Raw genomic sequence first — 13,819 nt, forward strand, 5'->3', positions numbered from 1 at the left:
CTTACAGATTAGGTAAGCGGAGACTCGCGACTTTCTAAAGATTTCCTTTCCTCTTTATTTCAGGATAATGGTCCTAGACAGCGGCAAGATTGTTGAATACGGCAGTCCTGAAGAACTGCTGTCCAATATGGGTCCCTTCTACTTGATGGCCAAGGAAGCCGGCATTGAAAGTGTGAACCACACGGAGCTCTAGCAGTGCTCCCTGGCTAGCGGACTAGAAGAACATTTCTTAGTTACTTTTGTTCTTGTGACTGTGTCATAGGGGCACAGATACACAGTTTGTTGCTGTTGCTCAGGTTGGCCTCAAACTCTAAGGCTCAAGCAATCTCTGGTCTCAACCACCCTGTAAAAAAATACACTTAAAAGGGTATCATAAATAAATACTTAAATAAATAGTATCAGGTACCTTAGAAAATCCACAACTGAGCTGGGGAGATAGCTCGGTTGTTAGGGTGCTTGCCTTGAAAGCGTGAGGGTCCGATTTGATCCCTAGAACCCCCTTATTATCATTTTTTTTAAAGTACGGGCATAGTTGTCCATGATAACAGTTTGAGTGTTGGACAGCCAGAGGTAGTCAGGTCCTGGGGCTCACTAGCCAGCCAGCAGAGCTAGCCTGCTTGGAAAATCCCAGATCAGGAAGAGACCCTGTCTCAAAAAAACAAAAAAACAACAACAAAACCCCTAGGTGGACAGAGCCAAAGGCCTCAACACGCACAAACATCTGCATACACACCTCAAAATGGAAGCCTCGTTGCCTTGCCTTGATCATAAGTTCTTGCTACCCCACCATTCCCAGAAATAACCGCTATTCCTAAGTTTCACAGTTCTTTTGCCTGTTGTTTTAGTGTTTACTGCCTCTGTATGCTCAGGCCATATATGCTGTTTTATCTGATGTAAATGGACTCATACAGCTTGCGTCCTGTGGCTACACCTTTGTTAACAATACATTTGCAGTTTGTCTACACTGATGCGCGTGGCAGGGTTCTCATTCTCTCTCTCTCTCTCTCTCTCTCTCTCTCTCTCTCTCTCTCTCTCTCTCTCTCTCTCTCTCTGCTCTTCAGTAGCACAGCACTGTGCAAACAGATCATACTTTCCCTACTGACAGAGGTGACTGAGCACTGGGCTTCTCCTCTATTACCAACTTCAGTGCTATGAACATCCTGGGATACTGCGTTTGTGTCTATAGTTTGGAAATGGGGGGTGTGCAGTCTTTACATGTATATCCTGAGCAGCTCCAGTTTAAACAGTGAGTATAACTAAGATCTTATTTTGGGTTCACTGTGGACATCCTCAGTTTCTTAGGAGGGTCAGTATCTATTTGTGAGTTTCTGGTACATTTGAGTGTATTACAGTTTTAAAAATGTTTTATATCTCACAGTTTCAGCATCTGGATTTTTTTTCTCATCCATTGCCTTTTTAATGTTAATTTTTACTCATTGATTTATTTTATAATTTTTAATTTTAATAATTGAGTTATTTTTAATTTTTAACAAGATTTATTTTATTCTATGAATGTTTTACCTGCACGCACATATGTGTATCATATGCTCAGAAGTCAGAAGAGGGCTTTAGATCCCCCTGGAACTGGAGTTACAGGCAGTTGTGAGCCACCTTGTGGGTCCTGGAATTGAACTTGAGCCCTCTGCAAGAACAAGTGCTCTTAACCTTGGTGCCATTTCTCCAGCCCCCTCATGTATTATTGTGATGTCATATTTCTTTGTATGATATCTCAGCTTTTACTGTGAGCTTTTTACTTCCCTTACAATCTGATCTGAGACTGTTCTTTGAGGTTGGAGTTAAACCCAAATTCGTCCTAAGAGAAAATGTGAAGGCTTCTGCCAACAACCTGGGATATCACCCAGGCCTCTTGGGACTAAACTCTCCACTAAGAGTCCAAAGCAGGCGGTTCAGGCAGCTTCAGGGCACAATCATAAAAGACCTGGTTTGTGACTTACAAGTCTCAGGGAGAGTCCCCACTTAAATAGGTAGCACTGGACATGGGTTTTTGTGGCTGTGGTTAACATCTGAATTCTATGTTCCTCATTTACCTGGCCATTTCAAAAGTAGCCTTTCAAGACTCAGGGTTATCAAAGGAGTCTGTACAGGTTTGTTTATCTTGGCTTTCTCTTAACTGGTGTCCTATATTATTGACAGAGGTAGATTTTTAAGCTCTCAGGGTTTGGAAACCTGCCTGCCTTTGCCCCAACCTCACAGCTCCTCTTTTGGATTGTGCTGGAGGGTCACTGTAGTCTTCCATTTGAGGCTGTAATTATGAAGACTTGAATCTATCCAGCACTTCGTATTTAGTGAGGTTCTCAGAGGGAGAGAGTATAGCTAACGTAGGCTACCCTCTCTCGCTTGCCCTGGCGGTGACCAGTTGCATTGGTTATCCAAATCGTAACTCCCCCCCCCCACCCCACCCCCAAAAGTTGTCCAGATTAGATAACAGTGTTTCCATTTCCAGCTCCGGAACCGTGGCCAACACAGTTATATAGGTATTAACCTGTTGCCTTAAGGAAGACCTTCCCTTCCCTGACTCTGCAGATTGGATACATTGTAAATAGTTCACAATTAGTGGCCAATTTTCAAAGCTAGCTTTTGAAATGTTACCAAGGTATAATTGCAAATTAGTAGATATGAATCTAACACTCTATAGTTTGAAAAAATGCCCATTGTCCTACATACTCGGAAAGAACAATTAAACATGGCATGTCTTGCATGAGGTACCTCCCATTTTTTGTAGCAGGGGAGGACATTTGAAGATTGATTCATACAGTCCTGTACCTCTAACGCTCTGTCAGAACTATGTTGTGGCTTTAACTCTGCTACTCAGGTTTGCTCTTTTTCTTGCTCCCCCTCCCTCGCCAATCTTGGTTGCTCCCTTTCTCTGCCATCAGCATCCTTTATCCCTCTTCCTCAGCCCAATTTCTTTTTCACTTCTGGATAATCAGTTAAGTAATAGAATTTTCTTGTTCTATACTTTAAAAAAACAAACAAACAAAAACCACCTTATTTTCTTCTCAAGTACATTCTAAATCCGTACAATCCTCTAGTTTGCTTCTTAAAACGCGTTTCTAGATACACAACATTTGGAGAACCAAGAAGAACTTTGGAAACCAGAGGAGCAGTTTACATCTACTGAGCCGTCACTGCCCAACCAGAGCTGTGCACTGGAATAAAGCATCAAGGAGGAAGGAGGAGGCCCTATCCACCTCCCATTTACATCCCAAACTAATCAGCCCAGGCTGGTCTTTGTATTATTATCATTAGAGAACTTAGATTTACAGCCAGTTCTATTTATCTATTTATCTATTAAATGTCTAACATTTAAAAAGTCATTTAATGTAAATAAAACTATTTATTTAAATAAACATCCAATTCCGTTGTGTTGTCAGTTAATCCTCCCCTCACGAAGTTCTTAGTTTAGCAAATTCATTTCTGGGACTATTTTAGATAAGTATGGAGGACTAGAAATCCCTATGTCCCTAAATGTCACTGAAAGATCCTGGCAGAATGTAAAAGGACACAGAAGCCCTGAAATTGGCAAGATAGACGTCAGCGTTAGCAGAACTAGCTTCACTGATTTAGAAAAATAGAGGTGCACAATGCTCTGGCCACTCCTTGAACCTGTGTGTCTGCCAATGTTCGGACCTGGTGTGTGCTCCTTGCTGCACCTTCATTAGACTCTTTCCTTGTACACCTCCCATACCCATTTCTTGAGAATAGACATTGTTTAGATCTGGAAATCCCCTAATCTCCCCCTTCTCCTTTCCCCCCTGAGGGCCTATAAAAACTGGGAACTCTTTCCCCTCGAGGTCGACTCCTCTACCCCTGCGTGGGATATGAGTCGTCCCCAGAGCTCTGGCTTTCCCCGAATAAAGCCTCATGTGGTTTGCAACAAGCTCGGTCTATCGTGAGTTCTTGGGTGTCCACTATTGTCCTGAGGCCTGAGCGAGGGGCTCCTCTTGGAGTCTTTCATCACCATCACCTTCAGTGATCTTTTGTCTGTCTCTTCTGTGCATCCGTGTGTCTAATCAAGGTTTATTTTAAAGCGTTTAGTTTCTACTCAACTTTACCTAACATTGTACATTAGTCAAAAATGCCAAGCTGGTGCAACTGGCCCACTGGCTATTCAATAACCATACTTGGAGACCTACAGTGATGTGGTCAGAGGAATTAAAACGGAGAATAGTTTCCCCCTTGTCTTCCAAGGTCAACTAAGTCCCAGGAGACTGTGCAGCAGCTCTCAAAATGTCCTGTAACTATGGAAAGATGCTTAGGTCATTATTAAGCTATATTGTCTTAGCACTTTCAAACCCAGCCTTCCTGCCTCTGCTCTGTGAAGTTGCAGCTAGGATTTGTAAATCCTGGGTTTTTTGTTGTTGTTGTTGTTGTTTGATTGGTTGGTTGGTTTTTGTTTTTGTTTGGTTGTTTGCATCATATCCTACCTTTGTGAGTGTCTTCGCTAAGGGGCTGCTGCAGAGAGACCTAGGGGAGGCTAAGCCGTGTCCCTGGCTGCTGTACTTCCCCCAGCCTCGCTCAGCAGTGTCTCCCCTGCAGCGGTTAGGACAAGCAGCAATACTGACTTTGTTTATGGCCCTTCAGACAGTCACAGAACCAATTCTTTGTGTCCTTCAGAGACACCCCCATCAGATGAGCAAGACGCTTCCTCAGAAGCAGAAGCAGCGGTGGAAACAGAGTGACCACAATGATTCTCCCGAGCCAACTGCAGCAGGGAGAGGGCCAGTCCTATGGAAAGGGGTCTGTTTTGGTTTGGTTTGGTTTTTTTGTAGGCTCATTTTGTGTGCAAGCTTTTGGAAATATCTGAAGAAATACATTCCATTTAGGCAACAGATTGAGAACATGTTTAACCACAGACGCATACTAATCAGGCATTGATGGGACAATTAGCAAACATTGTACAAACACAGATATTTAAACTTCTGTAGCTTAGATTTACTTACCAAAGACTATATTCTACTTTAAGTGTTAGTCTTCCATATAGACTCTCAATGAACTTAAAAAAAAAAGTTTTCACATTATTTGAAAATGACACAAGAAAAAGACTATATGTTTTTTTCAACGAATCAAGTGTAAATTACTTCCTATAAGTAGTTGTGCTTCAATTCTATCTATCTATCTATCTATCTATCTATCATCTATCTATCTTTTTGGGGGGCACATTGTTTTCTGTGTAACATCCCTGGCTGTCCCAGAACTCGATTTGAACTCACAGAGATCCGCCTGCCTCTGCCCCCCCAAATGCACCACCACTGCCCAGCTAGAGTTCAGTTTTTTGTTTTTTTGGTTTTTTTTTTTTTTTTCGAGACAGGCTTTCTCTGTGTAGCCCTGGCTGTCTTGGAACTCACTTTGTAGACCAGGCTGTCTCTGGAAACTCAGAAATCCGCCTGTCTCTGCCTCCCAAGTGCTGGGATTAAAGGCGTGCGGCACCACACCCGGCTAGAGTTCAGTTCTTAAAGAGAAAAAAAAAAAATTAGGCAAGAGGTAGAAAAGGAGAAATAAAAGAATGTACACTAGGCGTTCTCTCTTTTAGGTAAAAATAAACATAAAGGTAGACCTTTAAAAAGAAAATAAAAATTGTTAAAAACAGACTGGTATATTCAACTTTGTTTTCGAGTACAGTTCTTTTCCTTTATTTTTTATGTTAGCCGTGCTTGCTTTCATGTTGCAATGCAGAGTTGAGTCATAACAGATTTTGTTACCTCCGTTCCCTAAAATATGTAATCTCTAAGGTCTTTGTTAAAACGTTTTTTTTCAGACTGTTATTTCCATCATCAAAATTTTACCTCAAAAATATTCTTATGATAGAGATGCTTACAATGGAATCCACAGAACCTGACAATATGTCATGTTCTGTTACAAAGAAGGGATTTTGCTATTGTAATTAAGGGACTGGGGATGGAAAGGGTAGACACTGGGTTATTCAGATGCCCAGCATAACCAGAGCCTGGCAGTCGGGGCGTGGCTCAGAGGAGGAGCATCTGCTGAGCGGAGATGGTGACAGTGGAGACGGATGCTGAGAGACTCGCTACAGCACTGGTTGCGAAGTTAGGGGGAGGAGGTCCAAGCCGAGGAAGAGTCTGAGCAGATAAGGGAGCACAATCCCCCGGAGCACCCACATGGTGGCTCACAACCATCTGTGATGGGGTTGGACGCCCTCTTCTGGTGTGTCTGAAAACAGCTACAGTGTACTCACATATATAAAATAAATAAATCTTAAAAAAAAAAAAAAGAGTTGCCTTGGTCATGGTGTCTTTTCACAGGAACGGGAGCCCTAACTAAGACATATATTAAAAAAAAAAAAAAAAACCTTATCTTTCTCACATCCAAAGCTGGGGAGGTAGCCTATACACGTGAATAAAATAAAAGCTTGCTTTAATTAATTTGGTCATGATTTTGGTTGGTGGTCTAGAGGCCACTAAGAATGGTGAGCTCCAGTGGCTCTGGTGACATTGACAAGATTTCCAAGAGCACTTAAGTTTTGTGTCTCCTCCTGCTGTCCCTGGGAGTTGAAGTACCATACTTAGCACGAGACATGCTGTAACATCTGTTCCTGTAACATTTGCTCCTGGTGTATGAGAACTTCCTCCAAGGGGCTGTGAAGCCAAGGGAAGGCATCAGACAGATCCAGAATTCCACGGGGTCTCGTTGGAATATAAAGCTATACCTAGCGCCCTTTTGGGGGCTGTGGCTGGTACTCACAAAGAACAATATTTCTGAATAACTTATTCAGGAAATATAGAGTGTTCTCAAAATTCACCAACAAGAAAAGAACCCATTGCATAAGTTAGGCAAAAGACTTAGAAGGGTTGGTCTAGGGGGCTGGTGAGATGGCTCAGTGGGTAAGAGCACCCGACTGCTCTTCCAAAGGTCCGAAGTTCAAATCCCAGCAACCACATGGTGGCTCACAACCACCCGTAATGAGATCTGATGCCGTCTTCTGGTGCGTCTGAAGACAGCTACAGTGTACTTACATATAATAAATAAATAAATCTTTTAAAAAAAAAATAAGAAGGGTTGGTCTATGGTGTGGTACGCTGTGTCGTATACGGGGAAACTGCAGACATTAAACCAACCAGATTGTCAGAGTCACCTGTGACTCAAGTCCGCTGTAGTCAGGTCGAGTTGAATCAGCACATACTTTTCCATCTGAAATGCAACAACCTTACTCAGCTTGACCCTTTGTGGAGTTAATCATGTCCTGCTCTCAGCTGAAGTGAGGGCATTGGCCCGAGTAAGTCATAGTTTTAGCAATGGTGGATTAAGCTTAGCCTTCCTGATTCTGTACGTGAGGGGTGGCTGCCATGAGAAATGCTTGCAGCCTGACTCCTCTTGGGTGTACCAGAGACACTTGGGCATGTGGGTACTCGGGCAGAGCTCTGTGACACGGTCTGCATGAGTCTTTAGCATCCCCTGGTCAGATGCAAGGTCCTCGCAGCCTATCTGTTCTCAGTATTTCCAGATACATTCACCAGGGTGTTCTTTTTACTTTCTCCCTCCTGCCACCATGTCACAACTACACCAGGATAGTATCACATCTGTGCCTCTCTCCTTTTCAGGCCAGGTGTTGGTGGCACATGCCTTTAATCCCAGTATGCAGATTTCTGTGAGTTAGAAGCCAGCCTGGTCTACACAGTGAGTTCCAGGATAGTCAGAGCTGCGTTGTGAGACTGTCTCAAAAAATCAATAAAGGACATCTCGTTAAGTACTGAGGCAAAGACACCCAATTTACTTTGCAAAAGCTTTGAGTTAGGTGGTATTATGTTCCTAATCCCAGCACGCCAGTGGAAAGATTGTTGGAACTGTTCACATAATGTATTTATTTGGTCACATTCCATTCACACTCATCTCCCTAACTCCTCCAATCACCCCCAGACTCCCAGCTTCCTGGTTTTTGTTTTAGTAACTGTCGATTCTAATTTGTGCTGTTCGTATACTTGTGAGGTCAGGACATCCATTGGAGTGTGGTCGACCTCCCTAGAACCTCTAAGAAAACAGACTCTGCCCCAGAAGTCACTAACTGTCCACAGCCCCTTGATTAACCAGGGTGTGTGTGTGTACCCTTTCTCGCTAGAATGTTGTCTGGCTTGGTCTTGCCATCAAGGCATTTTTCCTGTCCTGTCTAGTTTTGCTCCAGCCCTCCCTGACCTCTGACCCTTACAATCTTTCTGTTCTCCCTCCCCCACTTCTCTGGTCGTCTCTGTGACATCTGTGTATCATTTGTGGCTGAAAATTCTACTGTCGCTTCCCCTCCACACCCTGACCAGTTGTGAGTTTCTGTTCTAAGCACCACTCACTGCATGAAGCAGCTCCTCTGACAAGGTCTGGGAGCTGCCTTAATTTATGGGTAGGGATGAGAACTTAGAGGGCAGTTTGATATCCGTACCCTGAGCAGAATAACAGTGGTAGGTTCATCTGTGGGCCTGTGAGCTCCCCAGCCTGAGCCAGAATGCCTGCCCGTTTTCATAGCACTGAGCTTCGCTGTGAGGCTGCTGGGAACTGTGATCAGTAGTCTTACCCAGATGGGAGCATAATTTCCTTATGGTGAGAACTCTTGAAACATTCACAGAGGAAAGAATTCGGAACCTATAGCTGGTCTTACCTACTTGGTGGGTTCATTTTCGCGCCCTCCCTGTCCCTGACAACAGACAAACAAAAATAGGGGGAGAGAGGAATTAGGGAAATCCCTGAATCTAATTCCTTTTGGATCTTCTTTGATCATGGTTACTAAGAAACCGAAACCAACCTCCCTAAATGACCACCTCGAGGGTCTCTAACATTTAGACACCCTTGAAAAGTTCCCAGAACTCCAAACATCATCCCACAATCACAGAAACTATCGGCAGCTGGCCAAACCTCTGCTAGAGCGCGAGGCAGATCAAGGTCAGCTGCTTGGGAAGATTGGAAGCAGCCCAGCTCTACACCTGGAACTGAAGCACATCCTTACGGTTTTGTTGTTGTTTTAGGAATCCAAAATTCCAGAGTTCTCAGTACAAGAACCTAAACAAGGAATTGAACTCCTAGGATGAGAGACTCAAGAATTTGGGTGAAAAACTCAGCAAAGACATAGAAATGCAAAGCAAAACTCTAGATGAATTAAGTGCTGAAATTAAAAGTACACAGCACACACCCAACGCCTCATACTGTATTTTTTAAAAAGTCAAGTTAAAGCTGGCTGTCAGGGTACATACATGTGTAACCCCATCACCCATGTGAGGCAGGAGGATCTCATCTGTGACCTGCCTCGCCTGCATAACAAGATCACCCCCATGCCATCCCCCAAAAAGAACGAAAAAACCTCAAATTAGATTAATGACTGAAATATATGACCAGAAACTATATTGGTATTGGAAAAAAACGGGTCTGCTTTGACTCAGCTGGGCAAAGATGAGAAAAAAAAGGTTCAGATTCAAGATGAAGGAAACACACTCATGGTCAATAGAAATGCTTTTATTTATAAAATAGCTACTTAAATATAAACATTTCTAAATATAAACACTTCATACGAGGCTCTGACCAGTGGTGCAGCCGTGGATGGGTGTCCACAGGCAAGTCCTGACTCATCAGGACTTTAAGGCCAAATGTGCAGCTAGAAGAGCAGCGGCTGGAAGGATGGGGAAGACCTGGAGTCTAAGACCCACGCTGAGACAAGTCTCTCGGGCCATTTCCTCACATGAGGGTTTAGCGGCCACCTTCCAGCCTTGGGTTTGAGGTCTCATTAGGCACTTTAGCATCTGTCTGACTTTGAATATTGTCTCTGAAGTATGGCAGTAGGTGGTGAGAAGGAAAATACTTATCTCCGACTCTAAGACAAGCTTCTGGGGCCACTGATCCTACCTACTTTGAATAAGCCACGTGGTTGTCTTGAGCACGCGTGGAGGTGACTAGAGGCAGCCAAGTGCAAGGGTGGAAAGGGGAGGGGCAGGCGTCCCGTTTCCACCGGCAGAATGAATGACTACGTTCAGTGGCTGGGCGGAGTGCCGAGCCCCGAGCCCCCCTAGTCTAGGGAAGTCCGTTAGTTATCGCGTACTGGGAGAAAGGTTAGGAGACATCATAGAGATCAAATAAAGTTGAAATGAGTGTCAGGGAAGAGGCAGCTGACCGTGTTCGACAAGGTAAGGGAACCTTTCAGACACACGGTCAGAATAAAAGTTAGACTGTAAACATTCAACGGGGAAGCAGTGAAAGGTTAGCATGTTAAGAACTAGGAGGGGCAAGTGTCAGAGAGAAGGCTGCCGGGCACCGGGGTGTCTCGAACACTCTGACACACCAGGTTTGGTGTGATTGTGACAAGACCGTGGATGGGGGCATAAAGGAGGAGCTCTCGGAGCCCACTCCTCCTCACCCCGTGACTGCTCAGTCGACCATGGAGTGCGGCAACCAATGCCAGCATCCGCTGATGCTGGCACAGCTTCCCGCGTACAATACTGCTTCTCTGATTGGGAACGTCTCATTTCCCAAAGCTGACACCGGCACTTGGCCTGCTTCTTGTGGACACGGAATCACTGGCAAACATTTGGGGTCCACCCACTTCAAATTCTAGCGAGCATCAAAGTGTACAACCCAATCAGAACAAAGCTTATCTTGCGCTCCGAGTTATGGATAGGCAGTGTGGTGGGTCCCTGCTCGGGAGCAGGAGCCCGAAGCCCTCCAGGACCTTCCGTCGGACTGAAAGCGGCAGCAAGGCAGGGCGGGAGGCAACTTGGCTCAGGTGTACTCGGTTTTCCGGATATAGTTGGATGGGACGTAGCCCTTCCTTCCGTTAACTTCAGCCAACCACCACTCTGTATTGCCTGTGACGTCTTTAAACTCATGGATCCTGAGTCTCTGATTGGCTAACACACTCAGTTCATTTGGGTTTCGTGCCTTGAAAGTATAAATGGCAAAATAGACCTGTGTGAGGGAGAGAGAGAGAGAGAGTTAGAAACCCGCAGGCAGCATTGCCATGAAGGCAACAGTCCATACTGCACTTCTGCTGTGCCCTATGGGCCTGAAAGCTGAGTTTTCTTTTTCGATTTTTCAAAGACAGGGTTTCTCTATGTAGCCCTGGCTGTCCTCAAACTCAGAGATCCACCTGCCTCTGCCTCCAGAGCACTGACTGGGATTAAAGGTGTGTGCCACATCCACCCCGCTAAAAGTTGATTTTCTAATCTGATTTGACTTAGAGTTTTAATAGCTATAAATGGAGTATTCCACAATGAACTGGGCAGAGGAAAACTGAAGCCATCTGCATATGACGACAAATGTTGTCATCCCAGGGCTCAGGAGGCAGAGGCAAGGAGTGGTGGCACCAACTGGAGCCAGCCTGGGGTTCACAGTGGGCCCCTGTTTCAAAAACAAAGACCTCTCAAAAATGTTTCAGAATGGCCTTAAAGAACAGCGGTATTGTACCTTTGGTCAATATAGAAGATGGGTGAAACTGTCTATGCCCCAATTCTATATTCCACCTAGAAATTATCAATTAGGATAGCTCAGCACACTGGCTTAGCCTGCCCCAAACCCTAGGTTCCATTCCCAGAATAGGAAAGAAAAAACCCCAAGCCAAACTAATATAATAATATACAATTATTCTCAAAGCAAGAAAGGTCCATCTGTAGGTGCCATAAATAGGGCCCAACATGGGGGTGGCATGTGCTCAGTGATGGGAGAGGCCACGAGAGCCCAGGGGCCAGATAGGCTAGGACTGAGTTCCCTGTCTGCATGTCAGAAAATACTGCCCACTCAGGTTCCGAACTGGAATATCTGTCCTAAGCTGTCTATCAGCAGAAAGTTATCACCAGACAGGAGCCAGCAGCCTCCACTCTCAAACTGTGGCATGAAAGCCAGAAATGGCCTTTGGAATCCAGATTCCAACAGAGGGAACACAACACTGACCATATCTCCTAACATTGATGAGAAAACCCACTGTTTTGTGAGCCTCCGCAACAAAGGTGCAGCCTTGAGTCAACATGGGGGACCAAAATGGGGACAAAAGGGTGACACCTGGCTCCTAGGCCTGAGCAGGCTAAGCAAAACCAGGAACAACAGAAACAGCACTGGTCCTTCTAGACTCTAGGACTAAAAACATAGCTGGGTGGGTAAAGGCCTGAATGGGTGGCGGGTGAACCAGCAGCCTCCACACTCCGGGAGGATTCATGGGTGTGAAGAGTCAAAAACAGCTTCATCTTGACATCTTTTAAATGCCCAGAGAGAAGGCAGAAGGGCCCTGGGGATGGCCTGGCAGTGTCAGTGGAAGCAGGGGTGTGGGGGAGGAAAAGAGGGGGTACGGAAGCAGGGGAGTTGCTCCCTAGGACAGCACGGTTCTGGGCCATGTAGGACAGAACTGAGTTTGCAGGCCCTGCCTGGTCCTCTCCCACACTCACTTCATGTCTGCCGGCTCTCTGGACGTACCTGGTTGCCCTCTGTCTCGCTGCTCCCGACCCCTCTGTCTCTGTCTTCTGGAGCCTGACAGACTCTTGCAGAGCCTTTTATAGAGTCACTGCCTTGGTCATTTTGCCCTGGCACAGAGTAACCGACCACTTCTGAATGCGGGGAGCCTCGCTGGCAGCCCCTCAAGGTTGAAGCAGGTTGGCTGATGTCTCTGGCACCATCTGCAGGGTTCCCCAGCCTGCGCTGGCAGGAAAAGCCTGGGTCGGAAGAGCACGTGGAAGGTCCAGTCTCTGGATGCCCTGTGTTCCAGGACACAGCGAGAGTTTCGTGGGCACAGTCCTTCAGTGGAGATGCATCCTGAGGCTGCGTTAGGGCAAGTCCTGAGGTGAAGGACACAGTCATGTTGTTGGAGTTGAAGGTCAAGGCACTGTGGCTGTTCTGTCGATGGCACCCGGGGGAGGAGCCACTGTGCTCTGACTCCGTGGAGGAGTGGCTGGCCACGGAGGCATCCGAATGGCTGCAGCGAGGATTGTAAGGCTTCAGGAAGGAGCTGTAGACAAAGCCTTTGGTGACTGCAGAAGGAAAGAAAACAACTATAGCCTGGAGCAAGAAGAGCGGGGCAGGGGAGTGGGGGATATTAAGGAATTTTCAAAATACTGTTTAAAAGTTAGGTCAGTGGGGTTGGAGCAATGGCTGGGCAGGTAAGAACACAGGCTGCCCTTCCAGTGACCTGGGTTCGATTCCCAGCACCCACATGGCAGTCACAACCATCCATAACTCCAGTTCCAGGAAGTCCAACATCACCTTCTGACTTCCACAGGCACAACAGGCATATATGGTGCTCAGACATACATGTAGCTAAATCACCATACTCAAAAACAAAACAAACAAACTCAAAAAAGCCTAGGTCAAGAGTGACAAAATCAAATGCTTAGTGGTCCACAGCTTGCAGCATCTAACACCAGAAGATGCCCATACCTGTGCCCGTACCTATGGCTACCTTCTAGGTCATTCTTACACAACCCTAAAACGACAAGGTGTCTGTGGACAATTGACAGGCCAGTGAGAAGACAGAATCAGCTGGGTAGTGGTGGCGCACGCCTTTAATCTCAGCACTGAGTACTGAGTTCAAGGCCAGCCTGGTCTACAGAGTGAGTTCCAGGACAGCCAGGGCTACACAGAGAAACCCTATCTCAAAAAACCAAAAAAAAAAAAAAAAAAAAAAAAAAAAACCAAAACAGACAAAATAAAAAACCATGCAGTTAGTGGTGTAACGTCAGCACGCAGGAGACTAGGATTATTGCAAGTTCAAGGCTAGCCTTGCTGAATTTGGCAGTGGCACAGAAGACAATGTGGCAGAATCTCCAGAGCATCACTAAACTGAGAGAAGACTCCGGTGGGCTTAAGTTCAAATACACCATGTCTGGCA

The 13,819-nt window shown here is 45.6% G+C and overlaps 2 protein-coding genes and 1 long non-coding RNA gene across 9 annotated transcripts in view; 2 read left to right on the forward strand and 1 right to left on the reverse strand.

Moving 5' to 3' along the window:
- Abcc2 (ATP-binding cassette, sub-family C (CFTR/MRP), member 2) overlaps positions 1-968 on the forward strand; it is a 56,025-nt gene extending 55,057 nt beyond the window's left edge. Inside the window, exon 32 of one of the 2 annotated variants that reach the window (NM_013806.2) lies at positions 64-854. In NM_013806.2, the coding sequence (NP_038834.2) occupies positions 64-193 (130 nt within the window). In that variant the 3' untranslated portion in view covers positions 194-854. Of the gene's footprint in view, positions 1-63 lie in introns of both variants that reach the window. The other variant, XM_006526625.4, reaches the window with a different exon arrangement.
- A 470-nt stretch (positions 969-1,438) lies between these two features.
- Gm10768 (predicted gene 10768) lies at positions 1,439-3,481 on the forward strand. The gene has a single exon (NR_033472.1). It is a non-coding gene; the product is annotated as a predicted gene 10768 (long non-coding RNA).
- A 5,969-nt stretch (positions 3,482-9,450) lies between these two features.
- Dnmbp (dynamin binding protein) overlaps positions 9,451-13,819 on the reverse strand; it is a 93,418-nt gene continuing 89,049 nt past the window's right edge. For all 6 annotated transcript variants that reach the window (XM_006527351.4, NM_028029.4, XM_006527350.4 and 3 more), the window contains 2 exons: positions 12,412-12,962; positions 9,451-10,914 (listed from right to left, as the gene is read on the reverse strand). In XM_006527351.4, the coding sequence (XP_006527414.1) occupies positions 10,729-10,914; positions 12,412-12,962 (737 nt within the window). In that variant the 3' untranslated portion in view covers positions 9,451-10,728. The remainder of the gene's footprint in view (positions 10,915-12,411; positions 12,963-13,819) is intronic.

Source organism: Mus musculus, chromosome 19, assembly GCF_000001635.26.
Source record: "Mus musculus strain C57BL/6J chromosome 19, GRCm38.p6 C57BL/6J".
Lineage (NCBI taxonomy): Eukaryota > Metazoa > Chordata > Mammalia > Rodentia > Muridae > Mus > Mus musculus.